At 35.4% G+C, this 15525-nt stretch overlaps 3 protein-coding genes across 3 annotated transcripts; 1 reads left to right on the top strand and 2 right to left on the bottom strand.

Annotated features, from left to right (window-relative positions):
• Window positions 1-2256: 2256 nt before the first annotated feature.
• On the bottom strand, window positions 2257-3182 carry LOC143204967 (uncharacterized). Its single transcript, XM_076417925.1, has 2 exons — window positions 3041-3182; window positions 2257-2970 (listed from the first exon to the last, which is right to left on the bottom strand). Exons 1-2 carry the CDS (start codon window positions 3092-3094, stop codon window positions 2332-2334), a joined length of 693 nt encoding a protein of 230 aa, XP_076274040.1. The 5' UTR covers window positions 3095-3182; the 3' UTR covers window positions 2257-2331.
• A 1750-nt stretch (window positions 3183-4932) lies between these two features.
• LOC143204966 (uncharacterized) lies at window positions 4933-6397 on the top strand. Its single transcript, XM_076417924.1, has 2 exons — window positions 4933-5054; window positions 5390-6397. Exons 1-2 carry the CDS (start codon window positions 5001-5003, stop codon window positions 6299-6301), a joined length of 966 nt encoding a protein of 321 aa, XP_076274039.1. The 5' UTR covers window positions 4933-5000; the 3' UTR covers window positions 6302-6397.
• A 3465-nt stretch (window positions 6398-9862) lies between these two features.
• LOC143204681 (uncharacterized) lies at window positions 9863-10671 on the bottom strand. The gene is made up of 2 exons (XM_076417396.1): window positions 10599-10671; window positions 9863-10513 (listed from the first exon to the last, which is right to left on the bottom strand). Exons 1-2 carry the CDS (start codon window positions 10650-10652, stop codon window positions 10001-10003), a joined length of 567 nt encoding a protein of 188 aa, XP_076273511.1. The 5' UTR covers window positions 10653-10671; the 3' UTR covers window positions 9863-10000.
• Between the last annotated feature and the right edge of the window lie 4854 nt (window positions 10672-15525).

Genomic DNA, 15525 nt, shown 5'->3' with positions numbered 1-15525 from the left:
CTTGCCAGCCGACTGTTGCGTTTTCCCACGCTTTGGAACGGGTTCATCGTGTGCAGTCCACTCGGATGACTATCGATTGGACTTCGGAGTGAAATGATGGAACCATGTTTCATCCATTGTCACATATCGACACAAAAACTCGGGTTTATTACGATTGATCATCTTCAAACACTGCCCCGCATCATCAACTCTTCGTTGCTTTTTGTTAAAAGTTAGCTCGCGCGGCACCCACTTTGCATAGAGCTTTCTCATATCTAAATATTCGCGAATGATTTGATGTACACGTTCAGTTGATATCTTTAGAGTGTCTTCTATTTTATTTAATTTCAATTTACAAATCATTTTGCGAATTTTTGTAATGTTTTCGTCGGTAACAACCTCCTTAGGGCGTCCATTGCGTCACCGTCTTCGGTGCTCATTTCATCACGTCTAAACTTAGCATACCAATCCTTGATGCTAAATTCACAAACTAATGATCCGACAGCTGTCAAATTTATTCACGCATTTTTGAGGGTTAGGGTTAACTAAAAATCATATGGATTTAATTCTATTAGCGCCATCTATATGCCAGGCCGGCAACTTTTAAGAGCTGGTGGTGATTGTGGTGGAGGGTCTATTTTAGTGGATGAAGGTGGTGGATGATGTTTTTCATATATTAACATGGTCTAAATATTTAACATTTTTCTAATACTTCCTAACATAGTTAACCAAATCTACTTGAAAGTAGGACTTAAATGGTCCACTCTCGGTTGCGATGGTCGCGGGCTCGAATCCTGCTGGGGCATGTTTGTAAATTTATGTTTGTGATTGTTTAATATTTCTGATTTTCTAGGCAAGAGGTAAAAGGATCCTAGGTAAAATCCGATTAGGAAAATGATCTCAGGCACGCCAATAAGCAGGCTGGGTAAGAACGGATATCTTCTGGGATGATTTCTAAGTTGGTTACTCGCCAATTGGTAGGATTAATGTCGAGGATAATGGTTGGGAGTCCACTTTAAATAGTAGGTCCAGTCCAGATAAACCCTTGTTGGTAAAAAGGAGACTTTAAAATATGTATAAAAATCTTTGGAAAATCAATATATATATATATATTAATATATGTAAGGAAAAGCATTATATAAATTCGCGTTTTCGTTGTTAGTTTGAATATGTTTATATTCTTAGCATAAATTACATTAAGTATTAAACTTATTTATGTGGGAATAAAATTGAACCTATTCAAATTCTTCAGACTTCAAAAAAAGGAAGAGGTTCTATGTTCGGCTGCATTTTTTTAACGTATGTCCACTGATTTCTCCGTCAATTATGGTCCGATTTTCAAAATTCGCTTTTTATTCGAGAGAGTACACTTCCGAGGTAGTCCCATTGGAATCAAGTCAGGATCTGATGGTGGAATCCGGGAAAATTTAGGGAAATCCTCAAATTTCAAAGGCATATACAAAGTTTTCACATATTTCTTTATCTAATATAATCAGATATTTGTTATTGCTGAACTGATGTGAGTGAAAGCCAGTCAGTTTTATTTTAAGCACCAGCCATAGCATATGAGAAGTGGTAGAAATATTGCAGGCAACTACTTCTATGGTGTAATGGTTAGAGTGTTCAGCTGACGCGCAGAGGAGCTTTCTTTATTGCTATTTTTCCTCATATACATTTATTTAACCTATCTACTATACGTATATTATATTCTACTATATACACACAATTAAGTTTAATATCTACCTACACCTATTTATCCGTTTACAATATTATTTTAACTACTACCAACTGATCAGTTTGAAGTCTGTGCCGAGCCCAAACACTAGAAAAAAATATAATTTTGTGACAAATACAAAAAATTTAATTACTTAATAATTAAAAGCAAATTATTCTATGAAAATGGTCTAACGACATTATGATTGTGGAATTAGACATGAGATGTAAAATTGTAGTCTTTATTTTTTTTGAAGTAATTGTATTTATTAATTTACGATTATATCATTAATTTGATAATGTTTTTAGAAGAAATAAAGGTTCAGTACAAATACGCTTATTTTAACATTAATTTTCTTTAAACAATTATTTAATATATATTAGAAACTATTGTATTTAGCGTCTAAGATATATAGATATTTGAATATATATAGATATATATATAGATATATATATAGATATATATATAGAATATATATAGATATATAGATATATATATATATATATATATATATATATATATATACTTGTTTTATGTTGAATGTTTTATAATAAATAAATAAGTTCTCATATTTCTACATTATTTATTGAAGGAAATAATGAATTAAAAGTAAAAAATATATACATTTTAATTATTGCCTAATAAACAGCTGATGGTGGTGGTCCAGGTTCTCCAGATGGTGGTGGTCCAGGTTCACCAGATGGTGGTGGTCCAGGTTCGTCAGATGGTGGTGGACCGGGTTCACCAGATGGTGGTGGTGGAGGGTCAGCTTTAGCTGATGGAGGTGGTCCAGGTTCACCAGATGGTGGTGGTCCGGGTTCACCAGATGGAGGTGGTTCAGGTTCACCAGATGGTGGTGGTCCAGGTTCGTCAGATGGTGGTGGACCGGGTTCACCAGATGGTGGTGGTGGAGGGTCAGATGGTGGTGGTCCTGGTTCACCAGATGGTGGTGGTCCGGGTTCACCAGATGGAGGTGGTTCAGGTTCACCAGATGGTGGTGGTCCAGGTTCGTCAGATGGTGGTGGACCGGGTTCACCAGATGGTGGTGGTGGAGGGTCAGCTTTAGCTGATGGAGGTGGTCCAGGTTCACCAGATGGTGGTGGTTCAGGTTCACCAGATGGCGGTGGTCCAGGTTCGCCAGATGGGGGTGGTCCGGGTTCATCAGATGGTGGTGGTCCAGGTTCACCAGATGGAGGTGGTCCGGGTTCGCCGGATGGTGGTGGAGGTTCAACTTCCTCTCCGAAGCTCCATCCGAAAAGTTTGAAGGCCGTGCTTGTCTAAATCAGTTTGTAAAAGGATGTATTCAGAGTTAAAAAAAACATTTAAATAGTAAATAATTATAATTACCTGAACGCTGGCAAGAGCCACTAGGGCTACCAGTGTTATAGTAAGGACTCTCATGATGAAGCAACACTAGATTACTACTGATGCTTTATTCATAGTCTTGTGTATATATACCCTAGATTTTGCTGATTATTTTATCATTATCGTAAATTTCGAGAGCTAAATATTTAACATTTTTGTTTTCTATATTTACTAGTATTGCTAATCAGATCTACGTCAAACCAAAATCTAAATAATAAATAATCGAACTGATGCAATAAACAAAGTTTTCAAATATTGTTTTTAGTATCACAGTATATATTGAAGTATAAATTTGCTTGTATGTAACTATATATAATCTATACATAGTCTTCGGAAGGAGTTTCTGCGTTGTTTCGTAACCGCCGACGAAACATATATCCACTGGTTCGCACCAGAGATCAAGGAACAGTCGAAACAGTGCACTTGGCGAACGTGCTTGAACGAAGATGGTGAAGATTGTCCTATCGGCCGGAAATGTAATTGCCACCGTTTTCTGAGATTCACAAAGTGTGAAGGAGGTCAAAATAGTCATTTGAGAAATAAGTCCAAATTTTTCGTTTTTCTTTTATTGGCTTTTCTGTTTCCTAAATCCATAAGGCTACGCTTCGGACCACCTACTTAATAAAACTTAGCGAGTATTTAAACTTCCCGCCTTTGATAGTTTAACAGGGGCAGTTTGACAAAAGTCGTTCAACGGCTGTCTAGGTGGGAATATATGGATCAAAATATTTAGTTACCAATTTCTTAGGATACAGTCCAATCGATCTCAACGTTTATCTAGTTTTGAATTTGTTGAATGAGTTTTTTTGTTCATCGATATTAGTATTCACGGTTTACATCGGATGTTTAATTTAATATCGGTTATACAGAATCATTAACAGAGTCTTTTTTTAAATCTGGTTTTCTAAAATGCTACTAATTAGACGTACCAGATTAGGTCGGATGGAGTCGAAATAAATAACGTAGAAATGTTGCGCTTACATCCCATCAAGTTGCATTCAATTATAACAATTCATTACAGTTCACAGAAAATCATCGCTAATGGACTAATACAGTTATGCTATGTATCCACTTTATGTTATTTAAGTTTAAAGATCAGTTAAAATTAAGCCTTCATTGTGAATTCCTTAGTTCAAACGATAATACATAACTAATAAGTTATAAAAAGCCATCCTTTTGCAAGGCAATACTCGGCCACACCTATCTGTTGCATAGTCTGATTTAATCGAGGATTAGATCGGTACCAAAACAACATCGTTCTTTCGACACTGTTGTCGCCATGTCGCTTGAAAGATAGGAAAAGCTGTAAAAATGATGGAAAATGTTATATCTAATAAATGCTGTATTGCTGTTTGCAATTTTTCCGAATATGTACACTCTTAAAGTGAATGATCACAATACACGGAAGCTGCTAATAAGTCACCGTACAGACAAGGCGATGGTATATCCGACTATAATTTTTTCCATTCTCTATTAAACTCTCTTGGTGTTATAAAATCTCAAAAATGTTACGCTGATGGAATTGTTTGATTGCCAAAAATCAGTTAAAGGTGATCAACCAACATAATGACTTAGTGTTTGAAATGTATATGAATACAGTCGCTTTAAACGACACGAAAAAAGCTAAAATTACCCTCTAACAACCCATTATTTATAAAACCGAGAAAACCTCAGCAACTACGAGTTACAATTTTATAAAATTGGATTTTTTTTTTAATTCGAAACATTTCAAATATGTTCATTAAAATTGATAATTAAACTCTTCAATAACTCAGAAGGTCACAGATATACCGTAGTTAATAATCTATCAAGTATTTTAACTATTTGTATGAGATAAAATAAGTTATCTCTAGTAATTTTAAATATGAAGATGTAAATAATCGAGGTATATAAATACTCACCTTTGCCATTATAATGTTAGTAATAAGTTCGTTGTCTAGCAATGAAGGCTATTACTATTGCATTGATTGCCCTTGTGGCTTCAGTGAGCATACAGGTATACTTTTTTATATAATGAATAATAATATTTAAAATAATTACATTTATACATTTATACATTTTAATCATAAGAATAGTCTATTTTTGGAGTTATAATTTTTTAATTAATAAAATTTCAAATTAATCATTAAAACTCTCATATAGTAACTACATTACTGCATAAGAACTTATTCTGAAAAAGCAGAGCATTGTTTTGTAAATTACAGGGGCTTTGAAAACCTTTATACTATTTATAAGCAGAGTTATAATAAAAGCTTCATCACTATAAAAAAACACCTTAGTAATTCCATTTACAATTATTTCTATTAAATATAAAACTATGTTATTTAACAGACAAGTGAAGCCTTTAAATTGCATAAAAGGCATCATTATGTGATAAAAGTAGACCCTCCCCCACCCCCATCAGGGGAACCTGGACCACCACCATCTGATGAGCCTGGACCACCCCCATCAGGGGAACCTGGACCGCCTCCATCTGGCGAACCCGGACCACCACCATCAGCTAAAGCTGACCCTCCACCACCTCCATCTGGTGAACCGGAACCACCCCCATCTGGGGAACCTGGACCACCACCATCTGATGAGCCTGGACCACCCCCATCAGGGGAACCTGGACCGCCTCCATCTGGCGAACCCGGACCACCACCATCAGCTAAAGCTGACCCTCCACCACCTCCATCTGGTGAACCGGAACCACCCCCATCTGGGGAACCTGGACCACCACCATCTGATGAGCCTGGACCACCCCCATCAGGGGAACCTGGACCGCCTCCATCTGGCGAACCCGGACCACCACCATCAGCTAAAGCTGACCCTCCACCACCTCCATCTGGTGAACCGGAACCACCCCCATCTGGGGAACCTGGACCACCACCATCTGATGAGCCTGGACCACCCCCATCAGGGGAACCTGGACCGCCTCCATCTGGCGAACCCGGACCACCACCATCAGCTAAAGCTGACCCTCCACCACCTCCATCTGGTGAACCGGAACCACCTCCATCTGGGGAACCTGGACCACCACCATCTGATGAGCCTGGACCACCCCCATCAGGGGAACCTGGACCGCCTCCATCTGGCGAACCCGGACCACCACCATCAGCTAAAGCTGACCCTCCACCACCTCCATCTGGTGAACCGGAGCCACCCCCATCTGGGGAACCTGGACCGCCTCCATCTGGCGAACCCGGACCACCGCCATCCGATGAGCCAGCTCCACCTCCACCAACAGCTTATATCTTTTAAATTATTACAGAAGAAGTCTCAGAAGAAATAATTTAAAGATGGTTTTTATTGACACATCAATGTTTTTAAAAAATAATAAACTATGTTAAATTACAATATTGTTTAATTTTTTTTTATTTCACTATTTATTAACCTGAATAAATTGAAGACATATAAAAATATAGAGGTTATTTCAAGAGCTTGGATTGATACATCTATTTATGCGTATTGTCGATAACATTGATGGAGTTGATCATAAGAATATATGGTCGTTCTGTAGTGAACAGCTGTGAGTTCATTTAGAAGCCTATATTCTGGCTGGTTGCCATTAGACTCTTGTAGAAATATATACTGACTACATGCACACTTGTACGACTAAATCATTCACATTATATTAAATATAATTTTCTATATTATTTAGTAACTGGAAAAAAAGAATATTATATAGGGACTCATATACACAACAAACAAAAACAGTCAAGCCTAATCTCAAATGTTATCAACACTCTTATTTACCTCGATATTATGTTAATTACATTTCAGACATAATTGAAGGTACTTAAAATAATAAATACTTACATTAAAATGATTTTATTGCTGTAAATAAATTATCGATATTTAAACTATACTGGCTGGTTCCCACCTTGTAAGATTTAATCACATTTTTCTACCTAGGAACAAAAATACATGATGTTTAGAGTTTTTACTGATATATATTACATAAGGATCCCTTATACCGTCGATACACATTAGAATGTCTAGTTATAAACAAATTGATTATGCAAATCGTCTAGTGCGACCAAAACAACTAAGATACGTCATACGTAAATTTCAAGGGTATTAGAGCGTAATTAAAATTTCACAATTTCAAACGCTAATTTTTCGTTCAAATCCATCTTTTACAAAAACTACTTTTATTCCAATATCTAGCTTATTAAGAAATCGCTTTTCAAGCATATATTTTGTTGAAAAAGTTTTAAAAGATAGTGTAGCGACCGCTAAAATTTTAAATTAAAACATTAAATTCTTGGCACCATGCGTTTCTCGGCTAATAAAGACCATCACGACAACGCCTCTCTATCAAGTTCAGGCTATTCAGGCTCCACAAGAAGCAGTTCCGCGTTTATCGCCTCCAAATCGATAAAGCTCCTATCCCCTGACTTCGGAATGTATCATATCTTGGTCTTTAGTTCGATCGCATGTTCCAATGGTCAGCCCACATCCAGCATGCTATCTGCAAAGGCAATGGTGTGTACAATATACTCTTCCTACTCCCTTGCAGAAAAAAATAAACTTCTAATCGTCCAGAAAGCGACTCTGTATAAAATGCTAGTGCGTCCAGTCTACCTATTCGGAGCACATGTGTGGTATAGGTACGTCTCTGAGAGACAACTTGAACTACTCCAAGTGTTTCAATCCAAAACAATCCGCCCAATGCCCCATGGTTTATGAGGAACATCAACACTCATCTCGAATCAGGCATCCCGTAAGTGAAGAGTTTCACGAACATGTTCAGTGTAAGGTTCTCCCTAGACGCCTTAGAATACGACATCATCTTGATAAAATCTCTATCCATCCTCAAACTGTCGTAGTAGATAACCAACTACGACAAACCCAGTCGTAACCCAGGCTCTCGCAAAACACTTCTCTATAACGAACCTGAAGCGACATCAACAAAAGACCATTTGGTTCTAACTGGTCATTTTGGAATAAGAAAAAAAAGTATCTCTCTCTCTCTCTCTTTCTTTCTCTCTTTTCTCTTTAACCTAACCTAATATCCCGTGATTACACTGGCTGTTTAATTGAACGGGCTATATTTACATTTTGGTAAAACACTTCTCTAAATTCTCCTTATATCTAATAAATTGGATTGATATTACTGCTTCGAAAGGATGAGGACGTTGTTACTTATCAAGGATAGAGTACTACATAGAGTGTGAACTTAATTACATATAATCCTAGAATTGTTTTGTGTTGTCTTATCAGAGAAGGTGCTGCGATCGCCAATTCGTTGTATTCCATTTGTTAGATCATTGAATGTATTCATTTAAATGTTTTTTTTGTAAACATGTATAGATATGTATTAAATATAAGAACATATATATTTTTGATTAACGCTATCAATTTAAATAAAATATATTACAGTTCATATTTCTTGCTCCCACATACTAAAGGCAGACATAGTAAGTATCTGTTAATATTTTGTTTACTTGTTCAAGACAGATATGTATTGATGAAATTTATAATTATTTTTAAAATTTTATTGTGATACTTCTAGAGCGGTGAGTTAAAACGGTTAAATTGTATGATTAAATGTCAAAAGCAAACGTACCAAAAGTACTATTTTAAAGAACAGCAACAAAAAATTACAATTTATGATACATATCAAAATTACTGCAATATTCTAATTATGGTAAAATCGAGGAGTTACATCAAAGAAACGGCTTAAAGATATATTAATCATGTTATCATGTTGGTCTACGAATTGTATTATGTCATAATAGTTTTTGTATTTATGTCATCAGATTTTACCTTCAATGTAATTCTGCTTTCACCCCATTTAGACACATTTTGGCACACACTCTAGCTAATATTTTCAAGATTTATTCTGTTGTTTCATGTGATGTATTTTGGTAGAAAACAATACAACACACGTATATATATATATATATATATATATATATATAAATATTTGTATACCATGTAAGAACAATGCTAATTCATGCACATAACATATGCTTAATCCATGCTAACTTGGTCAAAGCATTTTTGAAATGGAACTGGACATTTCTTCCAAGGAAAACGACGTTTCGTTTTTTCGTTTCCGCGCATACAATGCCTAATATATCGCGCATACGATACATAACACTTCTGAGACCGGCATACATTATAAACAAATAATAGTGTCATAATAGTTATCATAAAAACTCAACAAAAAATGCTGAACGTACTGTTTATAAAGGACGCAAAAATGTGTCTGAATTAGTGAGACCACGCAAAACAGTTCCTCGGCTTCGCCTATTTAAGTTGATCCTCTATACAATATTCTATGTTATCAAGTCCAAACCAAAGACTCGTGTATAGCTCGGCTGTAAGGGTACCGGTAGTGAAAGGAAGTTAGTGGATTAATCAGTTTCCTGGATTAATCAGTATAGAGGAAACCTCTCATGGTCGAACGGTATTTTTGGATCCCCTGATCCATGCAATGCACAATAGCACCAGAGCGTAAAGGCTGCGTCAAGTTTTGACTAAACAATTTAAGGATTTATTTGAGATTTATAGAGAATTTTTGTAGAACATTACGTGAATTCAAATTTCTGGAAAATTGCCGGTATAACCAGCAGGTTATACGCCTTATTGGAGGAGTTAATTGTAGCGCAGATAGTAATTCAAAATGTTATTCCAATGTTTTAGAGATGAGAAAATTATCTTATATTAAAAACGTAACGTAACTCCGAGTTATAAATTGGGTTGTCACTTACGTTTCATTTTTGCGAATCTATTAAACTCCATAGTTCATTTCATTCTTCTTCATAACATAAAATACTTAATACAACTGTAATAACACATGTAGGGAAAATCTTAAAAATTATATTTGTTTTCTTAAATTATAATTTATTTCATTATATATACATTTTACAATAAATAACTTTTTGTTCTTTAATTTTTATCATAGAATTTTCCTTAAAGAATACCAAAATTATAATAAAATATAGCATTTTAGAAAACAAAAGCTGTTGGTGGTGGAGGAGCTGGTCCACCAGATGGTGGTGGAGGAGCTGGCCCATCGGATGGTGGAGGAGCTGGCCCATCAGATGGTGGAGGAGCTGGTCCGTCTGATGGTGGTGGAGGAGCTGGTCCGTCAGATGGTGGAGGTGCTGGTCCGTCAGACGGAGGTGGTGGAGCTGGCTCATCGGATGGTGGTGGTGGTGGAGCAGCTCTCGCTGGTGGTGGTGGAGCTGGTCCATCAGACGGTGGTGGAGCTGGTCCATCGGATGGTGGTGGTGGAGCTGGTCCGTCAGATGGTGGAGGAGCTGGCCCATCGGATGGTGGAGGTGCTGGTCCATCAGATGGTGGAGGAGCTGGTCCGTCAGATGGCGGTGGAGCTGGTCCATCAGATGGTGGTGGAGCTGGCCCATCGGATGGTGGGGGTGCTGGTCCGTCAGATGGTGGGGGTGGAGGGGAAGCTTTTACCAAACGATGTCTCCCATGAAGTTTGAAACTTGTGCTGGTCTATAAAATTGTATTAGTTAAAAAGACGACAATTTTTATTAAAAATTATCTTATTTATATTTTCCTTTAAAATTTATATAGTTACCTGCACACTAGCGAAAGCCACAAGGGCAACCAATATAATGCTAAAAGCCTTCATTTTGAAGTAACAATCGATCACTAATGATCTACCAAGGAAAATAGCGCATTTATATACTCAAATCGTTCGCAATCTTATTGATAATTAGTTATTTTCATATTATCGCATGGAGACTATTCGATAAAGGTAATTCAATCAATTTTCGAACACTCTGAAGAACAGGTAATCAGAATAATTAATTTATGGTGTATAATGTTTCCGTCTTGCACGACATAGTGATAAATTATGTGTTCATTTAGAATGCGTGGAATGAAAATTTTATAAATAAATTAAACTAAAGGTAATATCTTTTGGGATTCGCTGATTTATTGAGCAAAAAACTGCACAGAATCTTGCTTAGCTAGTTTTATGATGATTTAAATGTTATGAATTAACTTAATCATATTTTATATTAAGTGCTTTATTGTGAACATTTTGTACATTAATATTTTTAAATTATTCTAAATGGTCTTTCTGGAGGTTGTAAAATGTTGTTTAGCATTACCGGGTTGCAAATTTACATTGTTACAAAGTGGCATTTCTGTTTTTTATTATCGATCTTTATCGGTTTAGTGTTCGATGCTATAGCAGTTTTAAGATAATAATTCTTCCTTGATTTTGTGACATGTTTTTTAAAAATTGTATTCTTTTAAAAGCTATCTATGAAAGTTCCATTAAACCCTTTCGTGGGTTATCTTTACATCACTTAAATTCTATATTACCCAACAGTGCATGAAGATATATTCTACATCCCTCAAATAGCTGTAGATATTTTGGATTTTTATGGATACTTTCCAAACTAACAATTCTTTCTGAAATAATTGTATTAAATTATGTTTCGATTGAAAAAACTACTTACTGTTTTTTACATTTCGTATATTTGATCTCTGTTACAGCTAACAGTAAGCTGATCTTGCTTCGTCACCTGTCTCGCATAAACACGGTTTCTTTTTGGTGCATTTAAGTTTATATTGTTTTTTATTTTTTGAGATATTTTAGTGACCGTACCCATACTAATATTCAGTGCAGCTAGCTGCATCGCGCAAAAAATGCTTTCAATAAAAAAACCCGGCGATTTGCAATTTATTAAAACAAAGCGTTAAGACAACGTTTGCCGGTTTACGACCCATAATTATAAAATTTTGAATCATTTGGCAGACGTTTGACAAACGGACAACTTTTGCAGGCTCTTTCGGTTACATGATCGAACTTCTCTAACAGCATTCTATCTCTTTTTAAATAGAATAAAATAAGAAGGACAATAATGTCTGACTGTAAAACGAATTTACAACTTTAGACATCCACATATTGTTTTGAATTGACTATATATGTATATGAATACAAAAAAAGTAATAAGGAATAAAATTGGAAATATAAGTCACGTTTATGCTATCTAGGTAATAAAACAAAAGGATTCCGTCCTAAATAGCTGGTCGTAATTCGCAAAAAGGGTCAATATTTCATTCAAATCCTATCGGGCTGTACAGGGAAGGAAAAGTATTATGTGTCGTCCGGCCATAGTAGCACAGACATGGGACGTCCGAAGGATTTGTTCAACGGCGTGTGAATGAAGAACAGTCGAATGGGTCAATTTCTAGTTTAATACCGGTCAATCTCGGCGCTAGACGGAGATAAATTTTCTGTTTTTAAATCTGCCTGAGTAGAAACTCGAATATATTGGCGAACGACTTATTTATCGTTCGAAATTTACACACAGAACCCTTTTGTTTAGAACAAATAAAGGTTTTTCGAAATATTTAATTGCTATTTTTAATATTAAAGGCTATTTAATATTTCTTTGGATTCCTTCCATTTAACTTTTATTTCGCTTAAACTATACCAAAATGCTTAACTCGAATATATTGGCGAACGACTTATTTATCGTTCGAAATTTACACACAGAACCCTTTTGTTTAGAACAAATAAAGGTTTTTCGAAATATTTAATTGCTATTTTTAACATTAAAGGCTATTTAATATTTCTTTGGATTCCTTCCATTTAACTTTTATTTCGCTTAAACTATACCAAAATGCTTAACTCGAATATATTGGCGAACGACTTATTTATCGTTCGACATTTACACACAGAACCCTTTTGTTTAGAACAAATAAAGGTTTTTCGAAATATTTAATTGCTATTTTTAATATTAAAAGCTATTTAATATTTCTTTGGATTCCTTCCATTTAACTTTTATTTCGCTTAAACTATACCAAAATGCTTAACTCGAATATATTGGCGAACGACTTATTTATCGTTCGACATTTACACACAGAACCCTTTTTTTAGAACAAATAAAGGTTTTTCGAAATATTTAATTACTATTTTTAATATTAAAGGCTATTTAATATTTCTTTGGATTCCTTCCATTTAACTTTTATTTAGCTTAAACTATACCAAAATGCTTAAATCGAATATATTGGCGAACGACTTATTTATCGTTCGAAATTTACATACAGAACCCTTTTTTTAGAACAAATAAAGGTTTTTCGAAATATTTAATTGCTATTTTTAATATTAAAGGCTATTTAATATTTCTTTGGATTCCTTCCATTTAACCTTTTATTTAGCTTAAACTATATCAAAATGCTTTTAGATTCATAAACACTAACGCATATATTTGGATGGAACTTAAAAATATTTGGAGAAATAATTTTCTGGAGTAATACAGATATGCTTAAAATTAGCAAAATTACAAATGTGGGAGAAATTAACTAGTTTTGGTGAAAAAGAAATACAGGACATTGTTTCGGAAGGGACTTGTGGAATTTACTAACATTAATGAAGGGAAAATAAATTTCGTATTTATGAATTTATATTTTCGATGCGATTATATATGAATTGCTGTTCGTTAGGATAAATATTCTTACTGGTTTTGATATATTATGTCGCATCAACAGGTTTGTTTATTTGTGTGTCTTGAATATCGATTAAAACTACCGGCCATTATCGTCAAGCCGTGATTAGAATATATAATGCATTAATCATTGAAGATCATTTCTCGGCATCTAACAGGTTAACTGAAAAGTCCCCGGCCTGACACATAGATGGCGCTACTAGGATTAAATCCATATATCCATATTTTGTTAGCTCTAACCCTCAAAAGATGCGTGTATAAATTCGGGAGCTGTCCGATCTTTAGTTTATGAATTATAACATTTTGAGTGAAGCAACTTTTGTTATTGTGAAAAAATTAATAAAAGGGAATAAAAAATATAGCTTTTTGAAGGCAAGAAATACAGTTGAAGCAAAAACTTGGCTTGAAGTTGAGTTTCCAGATATTGTCCCAGGAAAATTAACCATCAAGTATTGGTATGCTAAGTTTAGACATGGTAAAATGAGCACCGAAGTTGGTGAACGGAGTAGACGCCCAAAAGAGGTTGTTACCGGCGAAAACATTTTAAAAATCTACAAAATGATTTTGAATGGCCGTAAATTGAAATTGAATGAAATAGCAGACACTCTAAAGATATTAACTGAACGTGTACATCATATAGTTCACGAATATTTGGACAAGAGAAACCTTTGTGCAAAGTGGGTGCCCCTCGAGCTCACTTTTGACCAAAAACAACGACGAGTTGATGATTCGGAGTAGTGATTGAAGATGATCAAGCGTAATAAACCCGAGTTTATGTGTCGATATGTGACAATGGATGAAACATGGTTCCATCATTTCACTCTGAAGTCCAATCGACAGTCATCCAATTGGACTGCATACGATGAAGCCGCTCCAAAGCGTGGGAAAAAGCAACAGACGGCTGGCAAGGTTATGGCGTCTGTATTTTGTGATGCTACTTCTGATTTTCATTGACTACCTTGAAAAATAAAGGACCATCAACAGCGACTATTGCATATAGTTATTTGACCATTTTAAGAACGAAATCGCCAGAAAACGGCAGCATTTGAAGAAAAAGAAAGTTGTGCTTCACTAAGACAATGCACCGAGTCACAAGTCAGTGAAAACGATGGCAAAATCAATGAATTGGGCTTCGAATTACTTCCTCAGCCACCGTATTCTCCAGATCTGGCCTCCAGCGACCATTTCCAGATCTGAGAACAATCTCAAAAGAATGCTCGATGGGAAGAAATGTTCGTCACCCTTGAAGGGAAGTATGTTGAATAAAAAAAACTAATTTTGCAAAAAATTTATTTTACTATGGTACTTAAATTACAAATTAACTTATTACTACTGTTCTTTTGTACTTGCATTTATACACAAGCAACGCGAGTACGGGATTAATACATCAGTATGTATTTTCTAAATTGGAATAAAACAAGTTCATGTCGTTTGGTTCGTTTCAATCTTGTGGCTTTCTGCGTGTTGTTGAGTAGCTGTATTGCTTCCACGTTGCTATGATTTACCAACCTTACTTCATGTTTTAACATTAACTAACGAAACATGTACCATTTCGATCGATGAACTTTTGTTATTATTTTGCTAAAACCATAATTTCGTCTATACAGAACTTCTGACATTTCTGGGCGATATTTCATCTTTACTACAATCTTTACACCATTAAGAGTGTTTACAGAGGTGCATTCATGAATTCACTTTGGCCAAGTTCGAGTAATTTACTTCCAGTCCTTCCAAACATTTGGCATCGCCATCCTCAGCTTCAATGCAGCATTTGAAACTGTTGTAATCTTTAGGGCCTTTTATTCATATTATTGATAATAAATCGTTTAAAAAATGACTCGATTTCCAACATTCATTGTTTTGTGTTCATTTATGTGGAAATTATTATGTTAAATGTTTAAAAATAGCACCATTCAGACATTACATTAGAAAATCGAGTTGTTTGTTTCGCCCGAATTGCCAGATATCCTATTGAGGCAACACTGGAAAAGCCGACAAGGATCAACCATCCCGATCACGCCAGAAACCAGGCTGGGTAAA

The sequence above is a fragment of the Rhynchophorus ferrugineus genome, unplaced genomic scaffold (assembly GCF_030347505.1).
Source record: "Rhynchophorus ferrugineus isolate W39M unplaced genomic scaffold, kcgeb_rfMv2 rfM11, whole genome shotgun sequence".
Lineage (NCBI taxonomy): Eukaryota > Metazoa > Arthropoda > Insecta > Coleoptera > Curculionidae > Rhynchophorus > Rhynchophorus ferrugineus.
This window is presented reverse-complemented; position numbering and strand designations above follow the sequence as displayed.